The sequence below is a fragment of the Apium graveolens genome, chromosome 3, assembly GCF_009905375.1.
Source record: "Apium graveolens cultivar Ventura chromosome 3, ASM990537v1, whole genome shotgun sequence".
NCBI lineage: Eukaryota > Viridiplantae > Streptophyta > Magnoliopsida > Apiales > Apiaceae > Apium > Apium graveolens.
The window spans coordinates 274,726,552-274,752,871 of NC_133649.1; the positions used below are offsets into that span (position 1 = coordinate 274,726,552).

Below are 26,320 nucleotides of genomic sequence, written 5' to 3' on the forward strand. Positions count from 1 at the left end.
GTAAAATTATAAATTTGTGGAAATGATTCTCTGTTAAAGATATGGCATGGACAAACTGAAATTGTTGAATTTAATTTCTTAGTAAAAGTTTAATATTTATCAAAGACGGAAAAAATATATTGTTTTAATTATATGCTCAGAGAGATCAAGTATACTAAAAATTTTGAAACTATTATAGCGGTAATGTTTTATACTTGACAAAAATAAGATCGGATCACTTTAAAATTAAATAATTAAAATAAAAGTTTGGATGTGACAAAAGACTACTAAGTAAAATATTGATGATTAATTTTATGTAATCTTAAAGGCAATATGATATACAACACGGAATTTCATATTTTTTATATTCCTAATAAAAATATTTCCTTATGATAATTTTTCCAAAATAAAATGCGAGACGGTGCCAGTGAGACGCCGTCGAGTAACATATATTAAAAAATTACGTTGGGTGATATTATATATTTATGAAATTAAACTATGTTAAAAATATGATAAGAATATGGCATGGACAAACTAGAAGTTGATTTTTGTTACATGTTTAATATTTGATAATTTTTTTTTTTAAATATTCAACTTTAATAATATGCTCAGATATCGACTATGCCAAATTTTTGGAACTATTATACCAGGAATGTTTTATAGTTAATATAATAATGATCCGATCATTTTATATTAAAATAATTGAAGTGGAAGTTTAAGTGGCACTGCAACTTAAATGAGATAAAATTACTTTCAAGTTTAAGCCGTCTGTTTGGTTGTTCAAAAGAATGGTCATATTTGTGTCATATAATAACGGAATGTGAATGTTAGAACCCAGGTACAATCTTTGTTTCATTCAACTTCCTTATCTACCTTCACTTAAATTTAAATGTTTAAGAAAACAATTAATTAATTATGTTATTAATTATATTAATTACATTAAAAAATTAAACATTACAAAAATACATAAATTAATAAGTTATCACATATATATCCAAAAAACCCTAATTCTCTCTCTCGATGAGAGTCGGCCGCCCCATCTTCGTTTAACCCTAATCATCACACCTCCTTCTTCCCCATTTCTACCCATCTTCATCTCTATCTCCATCCTCTCTCTTCATCCATACAACATTTTTATCATTTGTTTTTAACTTTCTTTCAATAAATATCGGATTTTGTTCAAAAAATCGGTTCTTTTTCGTTTCATTTAATTGAGTTGTTATTTATATGTTTGATTATCTCGCTTTATGCGATGTGTTGAAAATGGATTTTACGGTATATTGGGAGATCTGGATATCTCGCATCAACAAAACTTTCGGCAGGTTTATAGCTGGATATCTCGCATCAACAACAAATATGCTTAAATTTTGTTGTCTAAGTGATACATTGCTCGGATAAATACGTTTTATAATTTTTAATTTTAACAGTGTTCCTTAATTATAAGTAGGAGTTCAGTTTCATATTTTTTAAAGCAATATTCAGTACCCCGAAAGAAGGGAGACTTGGAAGGAGATATTTAAATTGCTCAATAGAAACCAAGATGCAAGAGAGATATGTATAATTATATTATGAATATAGAGTATCTTCTACATTTTAAGATTTTCCCTGAATGCAAAAAATACATACTCAGTCTACTTATTAGATGTTCATCCTTTTGTAGAAGAATTATGGGTATTATTTTCTGATAAAACTATTGAGTCTAATTTTTTGCATCAATGGTGGATTTCATAATAAATATTTGAAGATGACCCATATCCAGTTGACATAGTGAACGTGAACATTGTGCTACACAACTCATTCTTTTCATAATTTTGTATACAAATAAATAAATAAATTATGGATATAAAAACATTAGACTACATATTTTTTCCAAATATTTTTAAATTATTTGGGTGTATTTTGCATTACATTTTCGCGAAGAAATTATGTTGCATCTAAATATTTTTATATGTTGTATCTTATTTGGAAACGGTGATTATTTGTTTATGTTGTAAAAATGACGGATAATAAATGTGCGTAGCGATAGTAAACGAATAATGACGGATATTATTTTTATTTGTTCGTTAATATTAACATATATAAATTACTTAACAAATATAAATTTAATTTTACTGGGAATTTAGTTTACGAGTACTAGAATTGAGGAAGAGAAAATGGACTTTTAGCGGGAAAAAAAGATGGACCCTGGGTGGATCTAAAAATATACTGAGGTGCGTGAAATAGACCTGGGCCATATTTGATAGAAGGCCCAAAGACAACTGATATGATATGCTGCTCGCTTTTGGGAAATGCAATCTGGGTTGGAGAATCTAAATAAAACTTTGGTCTTTGGGGGAATAAAATCTTCACTAGTCATATACCTTGTATGAGTATAACAAATCAAGATTACTTTAGCCGGATGGCCCGGTAAACGCCCACACACTTCTCATTCATATTGCTATAATAGAATATTGAATATTCTGCTAATCAAATAGTATCACAGCTAATTCTCATCTTTACCGGTATTTTTGAATATATTTTAGGAATTTTTTATAAATATTCAAATTAGCAGAAAATATTTGAAAAAATATACATCAACCTCGTATATAATCACATATACAATCGTTTTAACCTCATATGTAACGATATATATATTCGCATCCATATTTTTGCAAATATTTTCATAAAAAATGGTAAATTTGATAAATTCCCTATATTTTATTGTAAAATGATGTTATAACCTTCAACTTATGGTTTTTAGGTTTTTTTTCTGACATTTGAAAATTTGATTTCACATTTATAATTATACTACTGATTTTGTTGACAAAATGAAGAGACGAAAAATATATAATTTTAAATTTTAAAATGACCTGATTATTTGATTTAAGATATTATTATGGTTATTAATAAGTTATAATACGAAAACGTACCTAATTTCATGACGGTATATATGAATACATATATGAATATGAATCGTGTAACTTAATCTTTCGCATACTTGATTCAACCTATAACTATATTTCACTCGAACTGATAAAAATAAAGGAGTAGAAGTTATGAATATTGCCGAGGACCAAGACCCTATTATATTCTTTATATAATAGTCCAATCAGACCCCATTAACCGTAATCAGACTCCTATTAGGGTACTGCACATTACAAAACCCCTACCGAATAATATGTTGATGTACACTTTGTTTTAGACCAATTAATTAGTCCAAATATAAAATAAATATTAACTATAATTATTTTTAATTTGTAAACCCCTATATTATGAATATTATAAAATATTCTAATAATAATAATATAAGTACGATTTAAACCTATTTAAAAGATTGGTTATATATATATGATCTAAAATATATTCACACTAATCTCTTATGTCCCGAGTTATAATTAGATTAAGACAGTTTATCTCGTTTAGTTAAATGTGTCGGCTAGACTCGTGAATTTATTGATGTCTTATCACGAGTCGAGTTCGGACAATATTTTTGACCTGATTAATTAAATAAATCGATTTAACTTGATAAATTCGGCTCAAATTTACAGCCAAGGTATGTGTAATCTTTCACGCGGTATGAGCCAAAGCCAACTTAGAAAAAGAAAAATGAAAATAAGAAATTTGTGAATAAAAATAAAATATCCGATACGAAGAAAATAAAAATGATTGGAAGCAATAAATGGCATTGCTAGCACCCGCAGATTGACCTGACCCCTCCATCTATACTTACAAACAGGCAACTGGGTGGCCCCAAAGCTACTACTTACATTTCCGATGCACAGGGGAGCAGTAATTACTAATTACTACTCCCACTGTCCCATTTTCAAACTTACTAAAAATAGTAAAAATTTAATAATATAAAAATCAATTATATCTACTATTTTCTTCAACTACACTCACTTTATTCATTAAATATTAATTGATTCCAGCACTTTACCCAATTTTATATTTTTTCTCACTAAATTACACTTTTTCTTTCTCTTTCATCTCACTACCTTACCAAAACTAATATTATTTTAATGAATTTCTTGTCCTCCGTGCCCAAACCATTTGTATAGAAATGGTTGGCACGAATGGAGTAGTACTTGAATGAGTAAAAAGTAAATTACTCGTTGCCTCAAACAAACATCACGGGCCTGTACATGATTATAGATTCGGAAATTGAAATTATTTGATTGATATATTAATTTATAATTTTACAAAGAAATTTTTAAAATTAAATAATTTATCTATAATTTATTTAAAAATTGATCAAATCAGGATAAATTATTCTTTTACCAATTTTTATACAATTTATCAATAATTTTAAAAAAATCGACTAATATCTATAATAAAGGCCTATGAAAATAAATTCAAGCCGTAACTATCAACAAAACAGCCAAAAAAACCCCTCTTTCTCGCCCCCCTCTACTTTCCTCGTCATGAATACATAAGCGTCGTTGTTTTGTTTACCGGCGTTACCGGTTGCCAGTCATCCTCCGCCCGAATATCTAAACTCTCTCCTTCTAGTAGTACTTCATCTTTTTTATTTCTTGAGAAGAAAGATATAAGCAAGACCAGGGGAACAACGACTCGTATCCTCTATATATACATTCACTCTCTTCACTATTCATTTATCAAAAAGTTAATAAATTATATCTCAATTGTTTTGAATTACAGTGATATCTATTCAATTCAATTGAATTCATACATTTACATTGAAGATGCATCTTTACAACGCCTGGTTACCTCCCCCAATTGCTGAGGAAGCTATCAAGGAGACTGAATCATTCAGCCGTGTTGTTAAGTCTGTTCAGCAATCTTTTCGCCCGAATGATCCTGAATCTGTTTATTCTACTATTAAGTGGATCCCTGTTATTGACCTGTGAGCTCTCTCTCTCTCTCTCTCTCTCTCTCTCTCTCTCCCCCTCTCCCTCCCTCCCTCTCCCTCTCCCTCTCCCTCTCTCTCTCTGTTATTCATGTGATTATAGTTTTAGTATACTATGTTTTAATACAATAGTTAAGTGCTTTTACTAGTGTACATTTGTGCTGCGAGTTCGTTATGCAATTGTTAAGTAATTTTGAAATTGGATAATAATGAGGATTTCATATTCAATTGATTTGTAATGTAGCTTTATAAAGGCAAAAAGTGAAGTATCATTGGATGATGTGGCTGACCTTGTGGAATTTGGTTTGCAATTGTTCCACCAATCGCAGGATAAACTGTATGCGCAGGTATGTCGGCAGGTTTCTTGTGTGTTTCGGGATATACGTCAAAGTTTGATACTTTATTATGGAATGGTGATATTTACGTTTTGTGGATTTTTGTGATCAGGTTAGATGGGGAAATATACTTGTTAAGTTATTGAATAAGTTCCGAAAGAAATTGTCGTTGAAAATTCAGTGGCGCCCTTTATATGATTCTTTGCTTCTTACACATTTCACAAGGTTGGTGATCTCATTGATATAGTTTCGTTATGTGTCATACTTTAGTACTCCCATCTTTTGTAAAGTTATATGTTGGTAATATATTGTTGTTGCGTGGCACAGGAATACAGGCCCAGAAGGATGGAGGATAAGGCAGCGCCATTTTGAAACTGTCACTTCTCTTGTCCGCTCCTGTCGGAGGTTCTTTCCACCAGGTTCTGCCACCGAAATATGGTCCGAGTTCACGTGAGTCTTTAAATTTTTGACTTCAAGTTTCTTATTTATTTATTTTTGGCTTCAAGTTTCCCTGGTACACAGTTTCTGCATCAATAAATTCCTTGCGATCAACCTCTGCGTTTTTAGACTGGCTCTATAAGACTCATTATCATCCCATGCATTTTTTAACCTAGATTTCTAGATATTCTGTCTAGGTCCAAATATCTTACAATGTGATCATCTTAAATAAAAGTGCTTATTAGCGTTATCATTTCATTAATTAATTGCTTTGTTCTATCTGCAATACTTATCGACAGATATCTACTGGAAAACCCATGGCATAACTCAGCTTTCGAAGGCTCTGGTTTCGTTAGACTTTTTCTTCCAACAAACTCGGATAACCAGGACTTCTTTTCCCAGTAAGTTATGCTTGTTATGAATGATATGGTTTATATGGTTTTACATTTCAATATATGGCATAACTGATTCATTTGTTGTTATCGTAAATTATTAATGACAGTGAGTGGATGAGAGTATGTTTGGATCAGTGGGATTCGATTCCGAATTGCCAGTTTTGGAACAGTCAATGGGCGGCTGTTACAGCTCGTGTCATAAAGAACTACAACTTAATTGACTGGCAATGCTTCTTGCCAACACTTTACAGCAGATACTTGAATATGTTTGAGGTCAGTTTGATATTTATTGCCTAATATTATGTAACTATGATGTTTTAAATTTGAATTGATTGAATGATTATATTATAGGAGCTTTACAATCCTTCCTTACGATTTTTACAGTGTTACAGATTGAGGGCATAATGATAAGACTGTAAATGTGTTGAGCATTCAATTTCAAAAGGCTTTTCCTCCATTCAAAAAAGGAGTTCAATAATTAAAGTTTGCAACTATTAATATGTGGCATGTTACCTGTTTTCCCTTAAATGTTGTTGATGAAATACAGAAATGTTAGCATAACAATGGTGCTATAATGTTAAATCTTGAAATAATATGTCATGTTACATATGGAGAGCTAACAGTCTTTTTCTCAATTATTAGATCAATAAAAGCATAAAATAAGATGAAGTATATATAAAGTATGTATTAATAAATGTAAGCATATAGAGGATAAAAAGGTAAGGTGAGATGACCTTTATATTTAGAGACTGTGCATCAGTGTTGTCACGACAAATGACCATGGTCCCACAACTTCGGTAGCCATGATAATAAAGAGTGAATAGGGAGATATGGGGTCCAAAAGTATGTATTACTGTACACATGTTCATCTTTTGATGTAAAATGACGTACATATATGTTGGAATTTTTTTACACCATCGAATTTTTTTACACCATCCAATATTTAACACGTATGACGATGTGGTTAAAACTTTCTAATATTGCCTGTCAGATGAGTAATATATTCCCTCAAAATACCGTACTCAAATTTTCCGTCATAACTCCAATTGTAAACATGCTCAAGGGGAGTAAGTTAGATTTTACAAATATCATAGCTAGCGTGTTATCTGTGACAACTTCACATTTTAATATTTTAACGTAAGTTTACTTCCCTAGTAGTGAAAATGCATATTAATAACCCTTCCCACGAAGTCTCTCACTTTCCAGTTTATAGTATACATTATATTGATTAACTATAAGAAAATGTACGGATAATAATGATTTTTGCAGTCTGTTACTTGTACTGTAATTTCACGATGCAATAATTCTACTTTTCTAGTGACGTCACATTCTAAATAGTAAATTTCTCTCAACCTTTTTTAAATGTTTAAATTAGAGATTTCACTATATTTCACTCTTACCCTTTTTCTGTTTGAGTTTTAAATTTCTTCTTTTCTTAATTCATTCATTGTTCTCGACTTCCAATAATTCTATTCTTATTGGTCTCCATTTTTTTATAATTTTTTTAATGTACTTATTAGCACATATAACATATTATTTCTTTAGTTTTACAAACATTTTGTACATATTTATGTTTTTGATATTTAAGATTTAATAGATTTAGATATCTGTACCAACTTTCCTATAATTATATTTTAATGAAAAAAGAAACTATTTGTATTACTAGTTTTGTTTCATTTAAAACAATTTGACTCAAAGATACAATTTTTCTTGCAAAGTAATTTTTTTTTCAATTTTTCACTAATTTATTTTAATCATTTCCTCAATTTATATTACCATTACTATATGCTTACTTATTTCTTTTGAATCAAATGAAGAATACAAATGGCTTGTATTGAATTTGAAGCATCATTGATTACTGATCGAACATTTACAGTTGGGGGGTACGTGCGTGCCCCACCTTTGCTAGAGAATACTAGAGTGATAAAAAAGAAATATGTTTAATGTAATTAAGTACTCGCGACTGAATAACCTTAAGCAAAGTGAACATTTTTGAAATATTGTGTTGCTCAGTTGCTCTCATCTACAATTATGTTGACCAGATTACATATTTGAAAAAGTTGAAGAGTTGCCTGGAACTTACAATGTTCAAGGGCTAGACTGTATAAGATAAAAGCTTTAGTAGTCTATATATTGTGAACTATAAACCTTGCACCAAATAGCCTTGGCCCTTTCTTTCTACTTTCTAGATGTGCCTCTCGTCTTTGCTTTATTCTGATGGAAAGCCAAATGTAAATAAAATGGTGATGGGTGATATTCTCCTTTTCTTTCTTGTCTCGCATGTTGTACAACTTTCTGCTATAATTTATTTCTACATTGATAGGTGCCAGTTGCGAACGGCCATGGATCATATCCTTTCCCAGTGGATGTGCCTAGAAATACAAGGTTTTTGTTTTCTAACAGAACAGTCACTCCATCAAAGGCCATTGCAAAATCAATTGTAAGATTGACTAATGAAATAAATTGTTCCGTAATCAAGATGGGTGGTTGTTAATATCTATGAAGCCTATCAATAATGCTGGGTAGTGCAGGTTTATTTACTGAAACCTGGTGGAGCAGCACAAGAGCACTTTGAGAAATTGGTCAACCTCTTAGAACAGTTAGTTTTCGTGAATTTGTTGCTCAAGTTTCCAACATATAGTATCCATGTGTATTTTTTTAATTGCATGTAGTTACCAGTTATTCTCTGCTTGTGATGTTCCAGATTTTACCATCCCTCAAATGGCGGTCGTTGGACTTACTCATTAGAGCGGTTTTTGTTCCACTTAGTAGCGTCCTTCCAGAAACGCTTACAAAATGAGCAAAAGTAAGAAAGATGCTCTGGAGAAGCAAAAGTAAATTACACATGGCTTGGTCTCTTTAGTTTCTACTTTCTAACAAGTTGTACATGTGTTCAGGAAGTCAAATTATGGTACTCAAGGTCAAATAGTTCTGGGACAATCAGAGAGGGCTTCCTTTGTCAGTACTGTACTGAAGTTGATCAATCGTGGCCAATATAGCAAAAATGAACATCTTGCAGAAACTGTTGCTGCTGCAACATCTATTCTGTCATACGTAGATCCTACGCTGGTTCTTCCGTTTCTGGCATCTCGCTTTCATATGGCTCTAGAGACGGTGAGAAGCCTTCAATTGGTCTTGTTTTCTTGCACTTGCGCAGTAATTTAAGAGACTTTTTCTTGTCAAAGCGTCTGACTTTATAAGATGCGTTCGGCAAGAATTATGAATGTCGATTTTAGATGACATTCATTGCTTGTTTGTTTGCTATAATGTTTAACTTTAATATGCTCAGACGACAGCAACCCATCAATTGAAGACTGCTGTGACGTCAGTTGCATTTGCTGGGAGATCGTTGTTTCTCTCACCCTTATCTGATTTATCAATGAAAACAGAAGATACTAGCGGCTTTGATGTGTTCAGTGATATTCTTATGATCTCACTATCTAATGCATTGCTTGGTATGGATGCCAATGATCCTCCTAAAACCTTGGCTACTATGCAACTGCTTGGTTCCATCTTTTCCAATGTGAGTGCTTCCTCCTTGCATACATGATTTAATTCAAAATGCAAATTAATGTAATCAGATAAATAACTTTTGATATGCAGATTGCGCTGCTGGAAGATCAAATGGATGAACCCTCATTTATGCAAACAGTCAGCTTTTCTGAGTGGCTTGATGAATTCTTTTGTCGTCTATTTTCCTTACTTCAACACTTGGAACCTAGTAGTGTATTGTAAGTAGTGACTTCGAAAAACCACCTTGTCATATGTTTTCTGTTCATATTAACTTTGTCTGGCTTGTCCTTGATACTTGGAAATACATGGATGGTGGTGCTGCAGGAATGAAGGTGTTCATTCGCCTGCAACCTCAGGAACTTTTCTGGTTGAGGATGGTCCTTACTATTTTTGCATGCTACAGATTTTGCTTGGAAGGCTTTCAAAAACACTCTCTAATCAGGTTAGCTTTTAACTTAAAGAAATGAATTAATGAATTTTAATTTGCAGAGAATGATACTTCTTCCTGCACACAATGTTCATCAGGCTCTAAAAAAGATATCAAAGTTTGTTAAGACAAATATTCTTCCTGGGGCAATTGCTGAGGTTGGGCTGCTTTGTTGTGCATGTGTTCATTCAAATCCAGAAGAAGCAGTTGTTTACATAGTTGAACCAATTTTGTCGTCTGTTATATCGTCTTTGAATGGTACACCTATTACAGGTTTTGGGGGAAGAGGAAAATTCGAATCTGCAGTTTCGAGCAAGGTTATTTCCTGATTATACCTTTTTGTAAGATATTTTGAAATGGTTCACCAGCATTTCCAATAAAACAACGTTTGTCATTTCAGGGAAAAGCGATACTTTCACCAGCTCTTGAAACATCAATTGACTATCAGATGAAAGTATTGTCAGTTGCTATCAGTTATGGAGGCCCTTCACTTCTGCGATACTCAGACCAATTTAAAGAGGCCATTGTTGCGGCTTTTGAGTCCCCATCCTGGAAGGTTTATATATCATTTGCTCACTCTAAATGCTTTAGCATTGACAATTAGTTTTGATTGATATACTGCTCCTTTAACATTAGCGAAGGCAGTCGAACTTTAGAAGAAACCGTGCTAACACTGCACTAGTACTAACAATAATGTTTTTACTGGAAACTCGTAGGAAATTTGAAATATTTAGGAAAAAGCAACAAATTAACATATAAATGAAAGTCTCACAGTATTTGGTCGAGTTTTTTCTGTGTAACCTGACAACAAAAATGGTGCATATGTAGTTTTCTCACCAGCAGAATATGGATTCATATGGCATTTATGCAGGCTGGACAGTAACCACCTTAAGCTTTTCATGTATATATTGCATAAATACAAACACATTTGTAGGTTGATAGTTTTCTTGTTATATCAAAGTTCTTTTAAAGGATTATTGTAGTTAGTGTATGAAAGGTTAGATTTATAATCCATGTTCTTTTTACATATATGTATTTAGAATTCTAACATGTGCCGGAATTTTTTTACTCGATGACAGGTAAATGGAGCTGGTGATAATGTCCTCCGAGCTCTTCTTGGCAGCTTGGTTTTGTACTATCCTGTTGATCAGTATCAGTATGCTTTACTCCTTCATAAGACTAGCTGGTTCATAATTTTCATATTGTATATGATTTGAAGTTGGATCTTTATGAGTATTTAACAAGCTGTATGTATGAAGATACATTAAACTCTACTATTTCTCAGGTGTGCTTCGCGTCACCCTCTGTCTTGTGGTTTAGAGAGATGGACAAGTACCAAAGACTTTGGAACTGAGTCATCCTTTGGTCCAAAGTGGCACATCCCAAATACAGAAGAGCTTCAGTTTGCAAATGAACTCCTTAACCTGCATTTAGATTCAGCTCTCGATGATCTTCAAAAAATTTGCCAAACAAAGGTTCACTCAGATGCAGGTAACATTTTTTTTTCTTGCAAAGGCTACTTGCCTAGTATATTTTTCTTAGTTGTATTCAACATAGTTTTATATAAATAATTTTTTTCTAGAATTCACCAAACAAATTCTCTTAATCATTATAAATTAGAGGCAATATATTATTTGATGAAGCTTGGACAAGGTGATTGACAAGTTAGTTTCAAACTAGTGTCCCTTTAAAACTTTAGTTTATATATATAAATGCAGAAGTGGCTACCTTAATATCGCAAAAGCACACACTTATCTGCAGAAAACCAAGCCAGCCTAGTTTTTGTTGCATTATTTTTTTTGTATCTGACATGGATATCTAATTTTGTTTAACCAGGAACCGAGAAAGAACACTTGAAAGTGACTCTTTTGCGCATAGATTCTTCATTACAAGGTGTTACATCTTGTTTGCCTGATTTCAGACCATCTTCTACAAATGCGATGGTTGAAGATCTAGATAATACTTTTCTTATTGCGGGAGCAGCAGGCTCAAAAGTTGGAAGCACCGAGTTGCGAGAAAAAGCTGCTAGTATCATCCATGCAGCTTGCAAGTAATATGGTTTCCTGATGATTCATATTTAGCATTTTCTGCCTGTTCTATTCCTTTCTATATGCATGCTTTTCTTATGAACAACAATTGTTATGTTTGACTTACCAACATCGTGAGTATTTTACAATGGCAGGCACTTGTTGGAAGATAAGTCTGATGATAGCATTCTGTTGCTACTTGTCATCCGTATCATGGATGCTTTGGGGAACTATGGTATTGGACACTGCATGTAGATAGTCTAATTATTTTCTAAACTTACCATTTACTTATACATGTTCTAATTGACATGCAGGAAGTTCAGAATATGATGAATGGGCAAGCCACAGGCAGACTTGGAAGCATGAATCCGCTTCTATAATAGAACCTCCAATTAATTTCATCGTTTCTTCTCATTCTGAAGGAAAAAAGAGGTGAGTGGTCTTGTCTCTGTACATTTTTTATGTGGTGTTAAGTGCTTCCTATGACCTTTAATCACACACCGGTTCTGTGTTTCATTATAGACCCAGGTGGGCACTTATTGACAAAGCATACATGCATTGTACCTGGAGATCATCGCAATCAGCCTATCACTTGTTTAGAACAAGTGGGAATATATCTGCATCGGATCACATTACACTTTTAAGGGATGATCTTCTCAACCTCTGTTTACATAGCTATGAAACTGTTCGCCTGTGAGTGACGTACTTTTACAATCTGCTGATACACCATGTTTTGGCTCACATTTTGCACAGTATGTGCATAAGCCTCACATATATATCACTATATTGTACTCTAATAATAATCTCTACTGATAATTTAGATGCATGTTAGTATAATCACGATTGTTAGCATCTTGTGCTATATTTGCATACTTGGGGCCTGACCTCCGGTTTGCTGTGAAGATGACTCGTGATGGTGATGGTGCATCTATTAAGATTTTGTGTTTATTAACATGCTCGCATGCATTTCTTCTCCTTTTTTTTTCTAAGCTATTTCTTCTCCTTTATTATGCATAATATATCATTATATTTGTTGCTATACATATCATCACCTGCTTATCTGTAAATTTAGATTAAACTTTGCCTCTTTATATGGCTGCCAGACTTGCTGGGAAAGCGCTCCTGAAAATGATGAAACGTTGGCCTAATATAATTTCAAACTGTGTTCTAACCCTTACTGAGAACTTGCGGAACCCCAAGGCACCAGAATATGCTGTCTTAGGTTCTTGTGCAGTCCTTGGCACACAAACCGTTTTGAAGCGTCTGACAACGGTAGGCATCTTGCACACACCTCTTACCAGAAATAATTTAGTTTTTGCTGTTGATTTATCTTCTACTGTTATCAAACTTTAGGATCCGAAGGCATTTTCTTCCTTTCTTCTTGGACTTCTTTCAAGGTAACTGTTACATCATGTAGCTATGTAACTTCAGACTCAGATTATTTCACAAACTTAGTGTTGCGACAACACCATTGTGCCTATGCTTTATCTTACGTTGGTTTTTCTTGTAGTTCTCATCATGAATCACTGAAAGCTCAGAAAGCAATTACTGAGGTATGATCTCTTATTAAATTGATGTAACTGGTATCTTTACTTATTGCTTACACATGTATAATTCTGTTTTTGTTGATTGCCGACAGTTGTTTGTCAAATACAATATCTATTTTGCTGGAGTCTCTAAAAGGATCTACAGTAATCCAGGCAACAGTTCAGATGGGAAAGATTTCACAGTTTTGGTGTCTGAGATTGGTTCGATGAGTTTCGAATCGTCAAACTTGCATTGGAGGTAATTTTATATTTTCCTTGTCATTTTTACCTCCAGTTGTCGTACTCGTGCCATTGTTTAATTAAAAGTTATACTGAACTTTAAACTCCTGTAATATACACTAATAGCTATATTTCTAATTTCTCATTTCAGGTACAATCTGATGGCTAATAGAGTGCTTTTATTATTGGCCATGTCTTCAGGAAACGATCCAAATACATCTTCTAAGTTTTTAACTGAAACTGCTGGTCTGTAAATTCTATACATGGAAAAATTATATATTTGTTTGTGAACTTTAATTGTTGAACTGATCTTCACTTAGATATATGTAATGAGTAAATTGTGTTAAATTTCACTGTATTATTTTTTACAGGTCACTTTTTAAAAAATTTGAAAAGCCAACTTCCTCAGACAAGAATACTTGCAATATCTGCTCTGAATACACTTCTTAAAGATTCTCCCTATAAATTATCAGCCGTTGAACCGTCTTCTGGAAATATGCAAATAAGTAGCAAATCATCTCTTGAAGGGGCTTTAAGTCGTATTTTCCAGGAAGAGGGATTTTTTACCGAGACTTTAGATAACCTTTCGAATGTTCATGTCTTCACCGACACAGATAGCTCAAGTTCCAGAAGTCATAACAACTCCTCTATTCAGAGTTTAGCAGATAAATCTATCACCCGTTTCTATTTTGATTTTTCATCTTCATGGCCTCGTACTCCTAGTTGGATATCTTTGCTGGGAAGTGACACATTTTACCCAAATTTTGCTCGAATTTTCAAGCGGCTAAGTCAAGAATGCGGTAGACTTGTTTTTCTGGAGCTTAAAAGTGTACTTGATGTATTTGTCAATGCCAAGGAAAGATCTAAACAGTGTGTTGCTGCTGAAGTTTTGGCTGGGTTGTTACATTCTGATGTCAATGGTCTCTCAGAAGCATGGGAAGACTGGATGATGGTCCAGCTGCAAAGTATAATACTTGCACCAACGGTGGAATCTGTTCCAGAGTGGGCTGCTTGTATACGGTATGCTGTTACTGGGAAAGGGAAGTATGGAACAAAGGTTCCTCTTCTTAGAGAAAGAATCATGGATTGTTTAATAAATCCGTTACCTCAAACAGCAACCACAACTGTAGTTGCCAAACGCTACACTTTCATTTCAGCTGCACTCATAGAGATATCTCCACCTAGAATGTCAGCAGCTGAAAGACAGCTCCAATTCAAACTTCTGGAGGAGCTGTTGGGTAATATGAACCATGCATCTGCCCAGGTAAGCATGCTTATCCTATGTTGTCATCACCTGCACTGTACCCCCCTGCTTAAGATTTTAACTGTTAAAGTTAAGCACACTTGGTACGCTCTTTCCGCCCATGTGAATCTTGGTTTTAGCTGTACATGTCAAAAATAGAGCTAAATGTTCTTTAGTTTCCTCTTTATTATTTTATGCAAATACCTTTAATATTAGTTTTTTCATTAAGAAGTGATAAAAAATTGTGTGCATCAGGTGAGGGAATCAATTGGAGTCGCTCTTTCTGTGCTGTGTTCAAATCTACGCCTTCATGCAAACTTCGCTGACAGTAACTTGCACGAGGAGGGAAAGCTCAAGGCAGGAAGTTGGGACAGATTTTTAGTTGAAAGGGCATCTGAACTTGTGGCTAATATACAGCATGCGTCACAGTCTGATAATATGGAGATAGCAGAGGGTGCCAGCTCTGAAAAAGGTTTCTCAACTGGGGATTCTCTGGATGACGTGAAATGGATGGAGACGGTACTCTTTTTGTAACTAATTAACTTGTGTTTTATTGTTACTTTTACCATGTCAAGCCAGTCTGGGAAGATTATGCAAATTGTGTCTTAAAGAGTATATCCTACTCGATAAACAACTCCTTACCCCTCCATAGTTTCTTTATTTGTTTATAATCAACTTTAAAATGATATTTTTGTCTCTTTTTTCTTTCCTGTAGGTATTCCATTTTGTGATTGCATCATTGAAGTCTGGAAGATCTTCATTGCTGTTGGATGTTATTGTGGGTCTTCTTTACCCTGTTATATCCTTGCAGGTGCGTAAAGTACAACTTTTGGTTCTGTTATGTGAACTTTGTAGACGCTGTTCTATTTTCTTACAGGTGCATACAGTACAAAGTTTGGTTCTGTTATGTGAAATTTGTAGATACGGTTTTCTGCATATGGTTATATTTTTTGTGTGTTGGTTATGAAAGTTGTCTTGTGTAAAAGTACTTAAGAAATGCTAAATGCCTGACCAGGAAAAGAGACGAAAAGCAAAACATTTAATGGGCTAAGTTGACAAATTATGGTATCTATAATAAATCAGTTGATATGTTTCTTCTCAGCTTAAGCTGCATTAAAATTTACCTTAAAGGAAACAGATGAAATAACATAAATAAAGCTCGTGATCTATCAGTACAGTATCATAGTATATTTAAAGGCTTCATCACTGGTATTCTTTCAGCGCTTGTTGACATTCAAGTGTCAATGAAAATCATTCATAATAACATATTTAAGACACTACAAAATACACTCTCGAATTGCATGCGAAAAATATACTGGTTCTGTTAAATCATTTGCATCTGTTTCTGAAAAAAGTGTAAGATCTAATATATATGTGATGTTTTCTTTTAGATTACTGTATTTTGCATATGATACTATTATTGCTGACTAGACAATTGCCCTTCGCTCTATTGTTTTAATCATCATTTATAGGAAACCTCAAATAAAGATTTGTCAACACTGGCCAAGGCAGCGTTTGAGTTACTTAAGTGGAGACTTCTATGTGACCCTCATCTCCAAAAAGCTGTATCTATTATTCTTTTATCAGCCAATGATTCTAACTGGCGAACAAGATCTGCAACTTTAACATTTTTGCGCTCTTTTATGTATAGGTGTGTCAACACTAATTTTCTTATGCTTCCTTGAATTAGACATTAGTTATACGAGACAACACTGCGATGGCTTTCTTTCATTAAGCCTTACCTCCCAACTCCCTCCAAGTAATTGTGTGTGGAGTGTGGACCGGGGCTGTGGAGAGGGGGGGGGGGGTCTTTGCAGGGTTCTGATAGAGTATATTTGGTTGTGATATATTGACTTGTTTCTAATGAAGTTGCATCCCTGTATGCAGGCATACTTTCGTCCTGTCTTCTGTGGAGAAGCAACAAATTTGGAAAATAGTTGAGATGCTACTATCAGACACTCAAGTAGAGGTATGTTTGTAACTTTGAGATAGTGAGTCAGTAGTTCTGTATCTGTATCATTACACCTGATTTATTATAGTTAAAAATACTTAAATTATGCAAATACAAGCACTCACTTTATATATTATAGTTAAAATATGCAAATACAAGCACTCACTGCAGTTGCAGCATAATGTCCTTGCCTTAATAAAATGCATCATTAGTAAATTGTGTAGTTGCATCTGTCGAGTAGACAAAAATTAACGTCCATTAGTCGGGCTTTGACGTAAGGACCTAATTTTAAAGAATAAGAAGTTAAATGACCTAAAATACGGGTTTTTTTTGTTTAAAGAATGGAACCGAAAAGCCCGAACAGTTAATTAGCAAAAAAGAACCCCTAATAGTTTGCGTTGATATTATAATTAAGATACATATATAGAAACTTCTTTGTAGATGTAGATATGGAATTTTGGATGTTCGTGTATCGATATATTTCAGTTTATCTGTATGCGTATGTCTAATTAGTGTTTTTTATGTCTAAAAATTTACAAATATATACATAAACACATATTGATATAAAAATTAATGATAAATCAAATTTTAATATCTAAACTTCTAAAATTTAGCTAACACTTATCTTTGAAAAATAAACAAACCAAACATACCCAGTGTTAGACCCGGCAATTTTGTACACGAGATGAAAATTTAGTGTTTGTGTTTGCCTTTTTTAGTACACGACACGAAAGTACACGGCGAGATTTAGTGTCGGTTTTGTGTTTACCCTTTGGATACAAGACATGAAGTGTACCCTATAATATATAATATTCATATAATTACATATAAATTAATATTATAATTTTTTTTAAAATAATATATATAATACTACAATTTTTAGTTGCATCCTTTTTAAAAAAATTCGTTTACTTCGCGCCTCTCTCCTTTAGTAACATTGTTAGTACAATTTCTTTGTGTTCATTGTTCCAGTAGTGTATGAAAATATGAAGTTAATAAGTAAATGTGGTTTGTTTTTTAATAACCTTCGGTATACGAAAGTTATTTTTACATGAGTTATACGACATTTCTAACTTTTACAAAACAGCCGCAATTTATATTCTTAGTAGAAGGGGCATGTTTTTTCACTTACGCCTTGCTCCCGAGTTTTAAAAAGGAAGGAAAGCAAGTGTAGAGTAAGTAAAGTTGTTTCATTTCCCTCCGTAATCGTGCTCCCGAGTTTTTAAAAGGAGCGAAAGCATGTGTTATTGAATGCAAATTTAACAATCTTTCACTCCAAAACTTTCACTCCAAAAATGGGATGAAAGTACTTTACCTCCTAATCACTTACTTCCTTCCCATTAAAAAACTCGGGAGCAGGCCGTTAAACTTTGACAATGGCACCCTCTGCTGTCATCATTATGTCCCTGAGGTGATCTGGACCGCCCACTTTTTTAGATCTAACTGCCCAATACAGTTTCTGAGTTCCCATCACAACCAGGTTCTCTTTGTTGATATATTGATACTTAATTAAATTTTTTATGCTCATAATTTTTTATCGAAAGTCGAGCTTGACTATAACGGCAATATAGCCTAGTTTAACAATTTTAAGTATACTGTTCAGATATGGTTCTTAATATCTTAACATGAGTCTTCAAGTATCTTCTTAGATATTCTTGTGATTTAAAGTCCTTTAGAGGTTAGCCGTATTATTTTGTACTTCAGACTGAGTGATTGAACTCTTGTCCAGGTAAGAGAGCATGCCGCTGCAGTTTTAGCAGGGCTGATGAAAAGTGAGGATGGAGAACTAGCTGAAGACTTTCGGACTAGAGCTTACACGGAGGCAAAAGTCTTACAGAGGAGGAGAAGACAGAGGTAACCTTATGTTACTGGACATGGTTTTATTTTACTTTGTGCTCTCCTGTTAGTACCTCGTTATATGCTTCTGAAGTGATAAAACAAAATGTAAGTTCTTTTGTGTGTTTCACTGGGATGTTTGTATGACTTTCAAGTTCACTATTCCTTTCCCTCAACTATTGAAAGTATTCATGTTGTATGTAGATGCTAACACCAGTTAGTGTTTTATAGTTTACTGAAGTACTTGAACTTACTTACATAAAACGTCATTGCTTCTTAGTGTTTTCTTGTACCTGTGGTTTTATTTTGACTCTTATTTGCTTATACAGAGGCTCGCGTTCTGGTTCATCCATAGCTTCTACACATGGTCCAGTTCTTGCTCTGGCAGCTTCTGTATTATCGGTACCTTATGACATGCCTAGGTATGATAGTGGTCAAATGACAAGTAGTATGTATCAGATTACTTTAAGTCATCATCCCTTTCTGAGTATTCAAGTCCACAAGTAGTATATTAAAGCCATCTTGCAACAATCAACACTTCCAATTTTGTAGGTGGATAAACTTACTAAATTGACACTAGCTTATTGGTGTTCTGTTATCTAATCATAAGCTATTTGTTGCAGTTGGTTGCCTGATCATGTTACTTTGCTTGCACAATTTGTGGGGGAGCCATCTCCAATCAAATCTACTGTTACAAAAGCAGTTGCAGAATTCCGACGAACCCATGCAGATACATGGAATGTTCAAAAAGATTCATTTACCGAAGAGCAACTTGAGGTAGATTTGGATTGAACATCTATTTCATATAAAGCCCATCTTGATTCAATGAGTTAGCAAATTGCTTCATCAAAATAATTTTTTGCTATGTGAAAACTCTGCAGGTTTTGGCTGATACATCATCTTCGTCATCGTATTTTGCATAGTGTATATCCCCCCTTTCTTTCCCGTCAAAGAAAAAATAGGAGAAGATTATAGAACAGAGTACAGAAATACAGAAGAGAATGATAGAATAAAGTAGTCAGGAGAAGAGTTTTCTTTGTATTTCTACAGTGTAACATAACGTTGAGAATAGAGTTATTTACAGTTGTATCTATATTATGATTGCCGAAACTTTTATTATATCTTGTTGTGTGGTTGTTTTGGCCTCTTAAAGTTTCAAGTGAACTCATTTAAACCATGGGATTTATTAGATCATCTGAGGGTAGATCCCACAAAACGCAATCTGAATTGAAAATACTGGACCCGTCCCTTGTTTCCTTGCCTTCTTCAGATTCATCGCCATTTTCATGCTTAAGCTTCCCATGCATGTGACCCTGCTCATCCCCTGTTGGGCAAGTGCTTCCGGTGCACTGACTCCATGGAGATCCATTTGTTTCATTCCCAAAAGATGAAGCACCATAGTGAAATCCAGAAACAGATGCAGGGAAAGTGAAGCTTGCAGGGGTTGCTCCTGTTGAATCCCAAGGTTTATTTGAAGGTATCATTTCAGGCTCTTGAATGATTGCCCTCGATATATCAATAGTGTCATCTTTGACCTCTTGTTTGCTGCTGTTATAAGCAGTGGGTGATTTGTCGTTGAGAGATGATGTTCCACCAGAGTGTTGTGGTTGAAAATCTATACGTTTCTTGGTAAGTAGATGAAGCATCTCGTCTTTAAAGCATCCTAGTGCTGCTTCTGCCAGATTAGCCAGTTGTGGCGGAGCAAGAGTAGTGGCTATTTCTGCCATGAGGTGGGAGAAGGGCTTATGAGTAACAGGGTCAATTCCCATCCCTGAAAGTTTCTTCTTGAGCTTGGTGTTCCAGTGGTTTTTTACATCGTTGTCGGTGCGCCCAGGAAGTTGAGCAGCAATAAGGGACCATCTGTTGTTCCCGAATTTAGAGACCAGGAAATTGGACGGGGGTTAGAGGACAGGCCTATATACGGTACACCACCAACACACACAATGAATCACAAACATTTATTTCTAGACATAGTATAGATTTAAAGCGGAGAGAGGTGGAATTTAAGCAGGAGAATGTTGGAATATGGCAAGTGGTGTACGTACCTGTTGCCAACAACAGAATGAAGTTTGACTATGGCGTGTTCTTCATCAACAGAGAATTGTCCGTGTTTGAGGTCGGGGCGTAGATAATTAGTCCAGCGCAACCTACAACTTTTCCCACATCTTTGGAGGCCTAGAAGTGAAACCATCACAGTAATTACAACACTGTTTTTTTTTTTTTAAATTTATTTTTAATATTTAATAAACATAATAAAATTGAAAAGGAACCAGCATTCTTAGGAATGAGGCGCCAATTGCGGGTGCCGTGCTGAGCAATGTAGGAAGAGAGCTTGTTGTCTTCCTCAGGAGTCCATTGTCCTCTCTTGACATTGTCCTTCTCGCAGCACGGAAGGCGTCCCATCTCTTTTAAAGACTACCGGGAACAAATCCTTTTTAGTTTCTGTTAGAGATTAATTATTAATAGAAAAGTAGGGGGGTGTGGTTTGTTTGCAGTTGGGGAGTATGAGTGATATACAAGTGAAGAGGGGTGGGGTATAAATAAATAACAATTAGAGGCCGGTTAAATTCTAGTTACAAGCTATGGAACTAAAAGAGTCACTACATACATAGTCATGCATACAAGCAGGGCCTAAAGAGGGGGAATTGTGCATGACTTGAATAAAGAATTCAACGCTGCCGTGCGTGTGAGAGGACGACCGGTACCTCACCCACATTACACCTGGTCAACTCCTCTTTCTCTCGACCTCCTGGGTTCGGATTTATGCAAGACATATACTGTTCATTTTCGTTAATACGTGTTTTAAAATATTCATTTTTTTTTATTGAATGTGGATAGAAATTGATTACCCACTGTATTTTTCCTTGTATAAATCAATAAAACATAGAAAAAAGAGTATTGAATCTTGATTGAAGAAAAAGAGGGAATTTTCTTGTTTCTCAGCGATTAAACAAAGTTCAAATATATCTACATTACAAAGCTTTCCTTCAAGATGGGTTGGTCTCAGCTTGAATAAATTAAACCACCAAAATTTGTTCGTGATCATCATTAATTTTTAACTAAGATATGTTTTGTGTTAAGTTATGCCATCCCTATATTAACATCCAAACAAATACACAAGTCAATATGTGTTGAGTAGGAATTTACGAAAGGGTGAGATTGTTGGTTCGACAAATATCGTAAGTTAAAATGTATTAAGTGAAATTGTGAGATTGTTGGTCAGACAAAAAAAAAATCATGAATTAGGAAACAAATTTTGCTTTAAATACAGAATTATGAAATGAAATTCGAAATGTCTAGAATGGAAATTTCTTTTTTGAAAAAATATCAAAATAATTCTTTTTAAATGTCCTTTTACCCAAAATACTCATTCTAAAATAAGATGTACTAAATATCCAAAAAATACTTGACTGAGAATTATGATAATACGTCACTTTTAGTGGAGTATGATACTCCTTTGTTAGTAAAGTAAAGTATCATGACTGATACTCACCGATACTCTCCCGTCATTGGAGCATTATATTTTTTTTAAAAAAATTATATATTTATTCAATATTTATTATTTAAACATGTACCATATCTTAAAATTTTAAAATTTTATGTTTTAACAATTTCCCATTTGAGATTTAGAAATATTTAAAAATTGAATAAAAGTGAAATTTAATAATTATAAAATTTAACAATTTTCACTAACAAAGGAGTATCATCTTGTTACTGGTACTCCTTGTTAAGTGGAGTATCAAGCTGATAAAATGGAGTATCTAGTGAATAATTTGGTCAATTCAAAATTCTAATAATAGGTATTTTGAGCATTGTTATTTAGGTATTTCACCCATTTATTTTTAGACATTCCACTGTATTCGAAATAATTTGTTCGTTCTTAGACACCATGCTGTATTCGAAATAATTCATTTTCGACGTCTTAATCCAGTTAATCCTTGTTTAACAAACAAATCGGTAGTCCTGCACTGTTCTTCATGGTCCAACAAAAAAAAACTTACTGTCCTTAAATAGCAAAAGAAAAAAAAGTGAATTTGTAATTATTGTTTCCCGTCTAAAAACATTATGATCAAGCAATGGTCAGCTATATACAGCTCATATTCTTGGAGCTCTTGAATCATAATTACTCCCAAATTTTGCACTTACTAGTCCTTCAATGGAGCCTACCAATGCAAACATTGCCACAAGCAACGCGATAGCACTATAGACCCGAAGAGCAACCCACTTCCCTGTATAAGGTCTAATGTTTTTCTGCACCAAGTACATTTCCAAGGGAAAATGTATGACCAAAGGCCAATAAGTAAAAGCTCCCGCTACAGCAACAACTTGGTTAAAGTAGGGGAAGATCATCCCGATTGTAATCGTTAACGCAACGTAAGCCGTTCGGAAGCACAATCTTAGAAGATTAAGTCTAAATGATGGCAACCATGGAAGTTTGACAGGAAAGTTTTTACATACAAGTACACTGTCTGGGAACTTCTCAACAAAAGATCTTTCTGCAAGTGCAAACTGCGGCTGACTGTATACCTGTCAACAACAATAAGTGAATCTACCATAACAACCTGCAGAATTGTGCAAGATAAAAGGATATGTAGCTCTGTATGCACCTGATATCCTCCAACTAAATGGAGAACGATGCAAGCATTAGCAAAGTCAAGAAGCCAGTACGGTTCATAGAATCCAAACCCTGTCAGGAGGTTCCCTGGAGTGGAATTCCCGAAAGCTGCATAGCCAAATCCTCCACAGCAGAGGTAAAAGAAAGTTGTAATACTTGTTGAAATTACAGACGCCTTCTTCATAGTGGCCTTTTCTTCTGGAGGAGATCTCAAGGTATCCTTCATAATTGAGAAGTATACGGATATGTTAATCACCTATTCATAATGTCTATCGGAAAGCTGCACTCCTCTACCTGTATGTTGAGAAGGATTAAAGCGTAATTAAAGCCAAAAGCCACATCTCCCAGTGCTTGACAGCTTGACCATACTTTCTGAGCTCTCGTAGCAGCTGGAGCTCCTTGAATGCTACCTTTGATTTGTCCATCTCCTGCAATTTGACATTTCAGTAATGTTTGGCAACTAGCTCGTCTATAAACTTGTGCAGATCTTGTCCAATTACCACTATTCATTCATATAATTTAATACAAGCAAAAAACATGATGATAACATTAGTCTGCCATACCTAGTACTTTCGCCAAGCCAAGTGCAGATCCAATACCAGCATAAGTGAAGGACATGATAGCAGCAACAATGGACAGCCACTTTGTATCACTAAAATCAGGTATCTGGGAGACAAAAATTTGAACAATTCCAAAAATAAGCATATAAGAAGTATCTTCATATTCACAAGAAGCCTTGTGCCCATCCTTGTGATAACAGTTAGATTGCTGAATTGCCCTGTAAATTGTGATAAGTTATAAGACAATGAAATGAGATCTCTAGTCTAGTAGTTAGCTGTAATTGACACCAAATGGGCTATTTACATACCTCATGCTGATTCCAGATGTAATGATATAGACAACTCCAGTCTTGAATAAATTCAGTCGAAAGAATATATCACATAACCAGACACTCCAATTCCCTAGAATTCCATGAAAAATCTTGCTTATAGCTATTTTGCAAAATAAAAAAAGAAACGGTATGCTAACAAAAAAAGTGAAGCATCTTGTATAATGTTGCCAATACAGTTTGCTAGGCAGCTTGTTGTAGTGTTTAGATGTTAACAGACTAGCTTTAAGATAGTTACTGTTTAAGGGCAAGTCGAATGCAATGCTATAAGTAGTTGCATTGTCATAATATGCAACTAGATGCATAAAATGGTCACTCCAATCCAATGCCATACTTGAGTGTAAGTATGCATAAATGCAGAGTTCATTCCAAATTTGTAGCCAAAGATGGATATATGCAACTAAAGATGGATATATCTATCATTGCCATGTCATCAACCAAGTACAAGAAATGAATAACATTTAAAATAATACATCACCAAATAATATGGATAGTTGCATTTTTGCAATTAGCATCGGAAAACAAGTTCTATTTTAGCATCGAAATTCACTTCTTTGTGCCATATTTTTAACAATTGCTGTAGGCATTTTGCATTAGACTTGCATTAATAAAGTCAAATGCTAGACAAAGGAAACCGATTACATCAATTTGCTTTACTTCAGTTTCATTCAGCCAATCAAAATCATGATGCGGAGATAGTCTTGTTATGATATAGATGGATAAAGCACAAAATACATATTGCATTATACATAAATTTTTTTTGCACAAACTCTACAACAAGAGTAGCATAAAAAATTCTAATGCACATCCTTATATTTCCATCAATTTAAACAAGTGGTCCTACAATGCTAACCTAACAATATGAGGTAACACTTTAAGTGTGAAACCAAGAAATGACCAAATTCCTAGAAATATCATTTAGAAACATGAATGAAGATAATAACAAGATAAGACATCATTATTCTGACTGACCTAAGATGGCCTTAACAGCATCCATGTAAGAACCGTTCCTGGAGGGTCCAAAATCAGGGTGAGGAGAGCGGTAGCATTCGCATAAGAGAAATGCAGAAAGAAGGCTCATGAGTGCGAAGGAAATGATGGATAAAGGACCAGCAATCCACCCAAGCTGCGACATGCTCCATGCCAAAGATAGTACTCCTGATCCTATCACTCCTGTTATTATATGTGCCACAGCAGTCCATATGTTCCCTTGATTATAAAAAAAACGAAAGATTCACATCAACATTGATTCAACATTAAGCACCATAACCAGTTGGTCATTTACACTTGTCTAATTGCAAATTCTTACATTTTTCATTGTTTCTTAATAGTTTTTTCTTTTTTTGACTTTTGAGGGAAAATAATAAAATGTGAGATGTAAAGTTTGTAGTAATTAAAAGGCAAGGAGAGAGGGGAGGGAAGGGAGGAGAGAATAAAGATCAAGGAAGTCATTAGTTTACTTCACCTAGCTAACTATATACCTTATAAAAATATGCATTTAAATAGAGAAAACTGTTCTAAAATCAAATACAAAACCCATGAAACAAAAGTAACTCAGTTCAAGTATAAGCAAATAAATCAACAGCAGCACACATATATATCATGATTACATTTATGTACTGGGGAGGGAGAGAGAAGGGGAGAGGGGGAGAGAGAGAGAGAGGGAGAGGGGGGAGAGAGCGAGAGAGAGACAGAGAGAGAGACAGAGAGAGAGACCATTGCGGTTGACGAGGGTAGTGTGGAGAGATGCATTTGAAGGAGGAGAGAGGCCTGTTGAGTTGTGCAGTAAAGGAGTGAGACCATCGTCTGGACTCTGGTCTGTGTCCATTCACTACATCTCGTCAACTCTACAGTGATATTTGGTTTGTAGCGGGTTCCCACTTCCCACTGAGAAAGGAATCATATTCGTGTCTGTCTTAAAACTCAAAAAAGAAAAAAAATAAATCCCTTCAATATTCAAAAAATATATGTTAAAAACTCAAAAATATATTTGAACATCATCATTTACTTTAAAGTTTTTTCAAGCTCACAAACACATCTTACATGTGTGTTCTTCACAT

At 34.3% G+C, this 26,320-nt stretch overlaps 3 protein-coding genes across 3 annotated transcripts; 1 reads left to right on the forward strand and 2 right to left on the reverse strand.

Annotated features, from left to right (window-relative positions):
* Window positions 1–4,478: 4,478 nt before the first annotated feature.
* LOC141713354 (proteasome activator subunit 4) lies at window positions 4,479–19,877 on the forward strand. Its single transcript, XM_074516723.1, has 35 exons — window positions 4,479–4,822; window positions 5,070–5,172; window positions 5,273–5,385; window positions 5,488–5,610; window positions 5,898–5,999; window positions 6,101–6,266; window positions 8,317–8,433; window positions 8,525–8,592; window positions 8,698–8,799; window positions 8,891–9,107; window positions 9,283–9,516; window positions 9,597–9,724; window positions 9,831–9,948; window positions 10,032–10,250; window positions 10,334–10,489; window positions 11,013–11,089; window positions 11,219–11,424; window positions 11,770–11,983; window positions 12,116–12,195; window positions 12,275–12,392; window positions 12,483–12,653; window positions 13,064–13,232; window positions 13,314–13,357; window positions 13,471–13,513; window positions 13,600–13,745; window positions 13,878–13,972; window positions 14,098–14,990; window positions 15,225–15,488; window positions 15,685–15,780; window positions 16,442–16,620; window positions 16,857–16,938; window positions 18,650–18,774; window positions 19,086–19,178; window positions 19,380–19,533; window positions 19,638–19,877. The coding sequence occupies exons 1-35, from the start codon at window positions 4,662–4,664 to the stop codon at window positions 19,677–19,679; spliced, it is 5,418 nt and encodes a 1,805-aa protein (XP_074372824.1). The 5' UTR covers window positions 4,479–4,661; the 3' UTR covers window positions 19,680–19,877.
* Window positions 19,878–19,925: 48 nt separating this feature from the next.
* On the reverse strand, window positions 19,926–21,603 carry LOC141713358 (transcription factor MYB80). The gene is made up of 3 exons (XM_074516729.1): window positions 21,027–21,603; window positions 20,802–20,931; window positions 19,926–20,616 (listed from the first exon to the last, which is right to left on the reverse strand). The coding sequence occupies exons 1-3, from the start codon at window positions 21,157–21,159 to the stop codon at window positions 19,926–19,928; spliced, it is 954 nt and encodes a 317-aa protein (XP_074372830.1). The 5' UTR covers window positions 21,160–21,603.
* A 1,172-nt stretch (window positions 21,604–22,775) lies between these two features.
* On the reverse strand, window positions 22,776–26,243 carry LOC141713357 (putative amino acid permease 7). Its single transcript, XM_074516728.1, has 7 exons — window positions 25,977–26,243; window positions 25,233–25,469; window positions 24,240–24,333; window positions 23,935–24,149; window positions 23,666–23,799; window positions 23,364–23,591; window positions 22,776–23,283 (listed from the first exon to the last, which is right to left on the reverse strand). The coding sequence occupies exons 1-7, from the start codon at window positions 26,086–26,088 to the stop codon at window positions 22,852–22,854; spliced, it is 1,452 nt and encodes a 483-aa protein (XP_074372829.1). The 5' UTR covers window positions 26,089–26,243; the 3' UTR covers window positions 22,776–22,851.
* Between the last annotated feature and the right edge of the window lie 77 nt (window positions 26,244–26,320).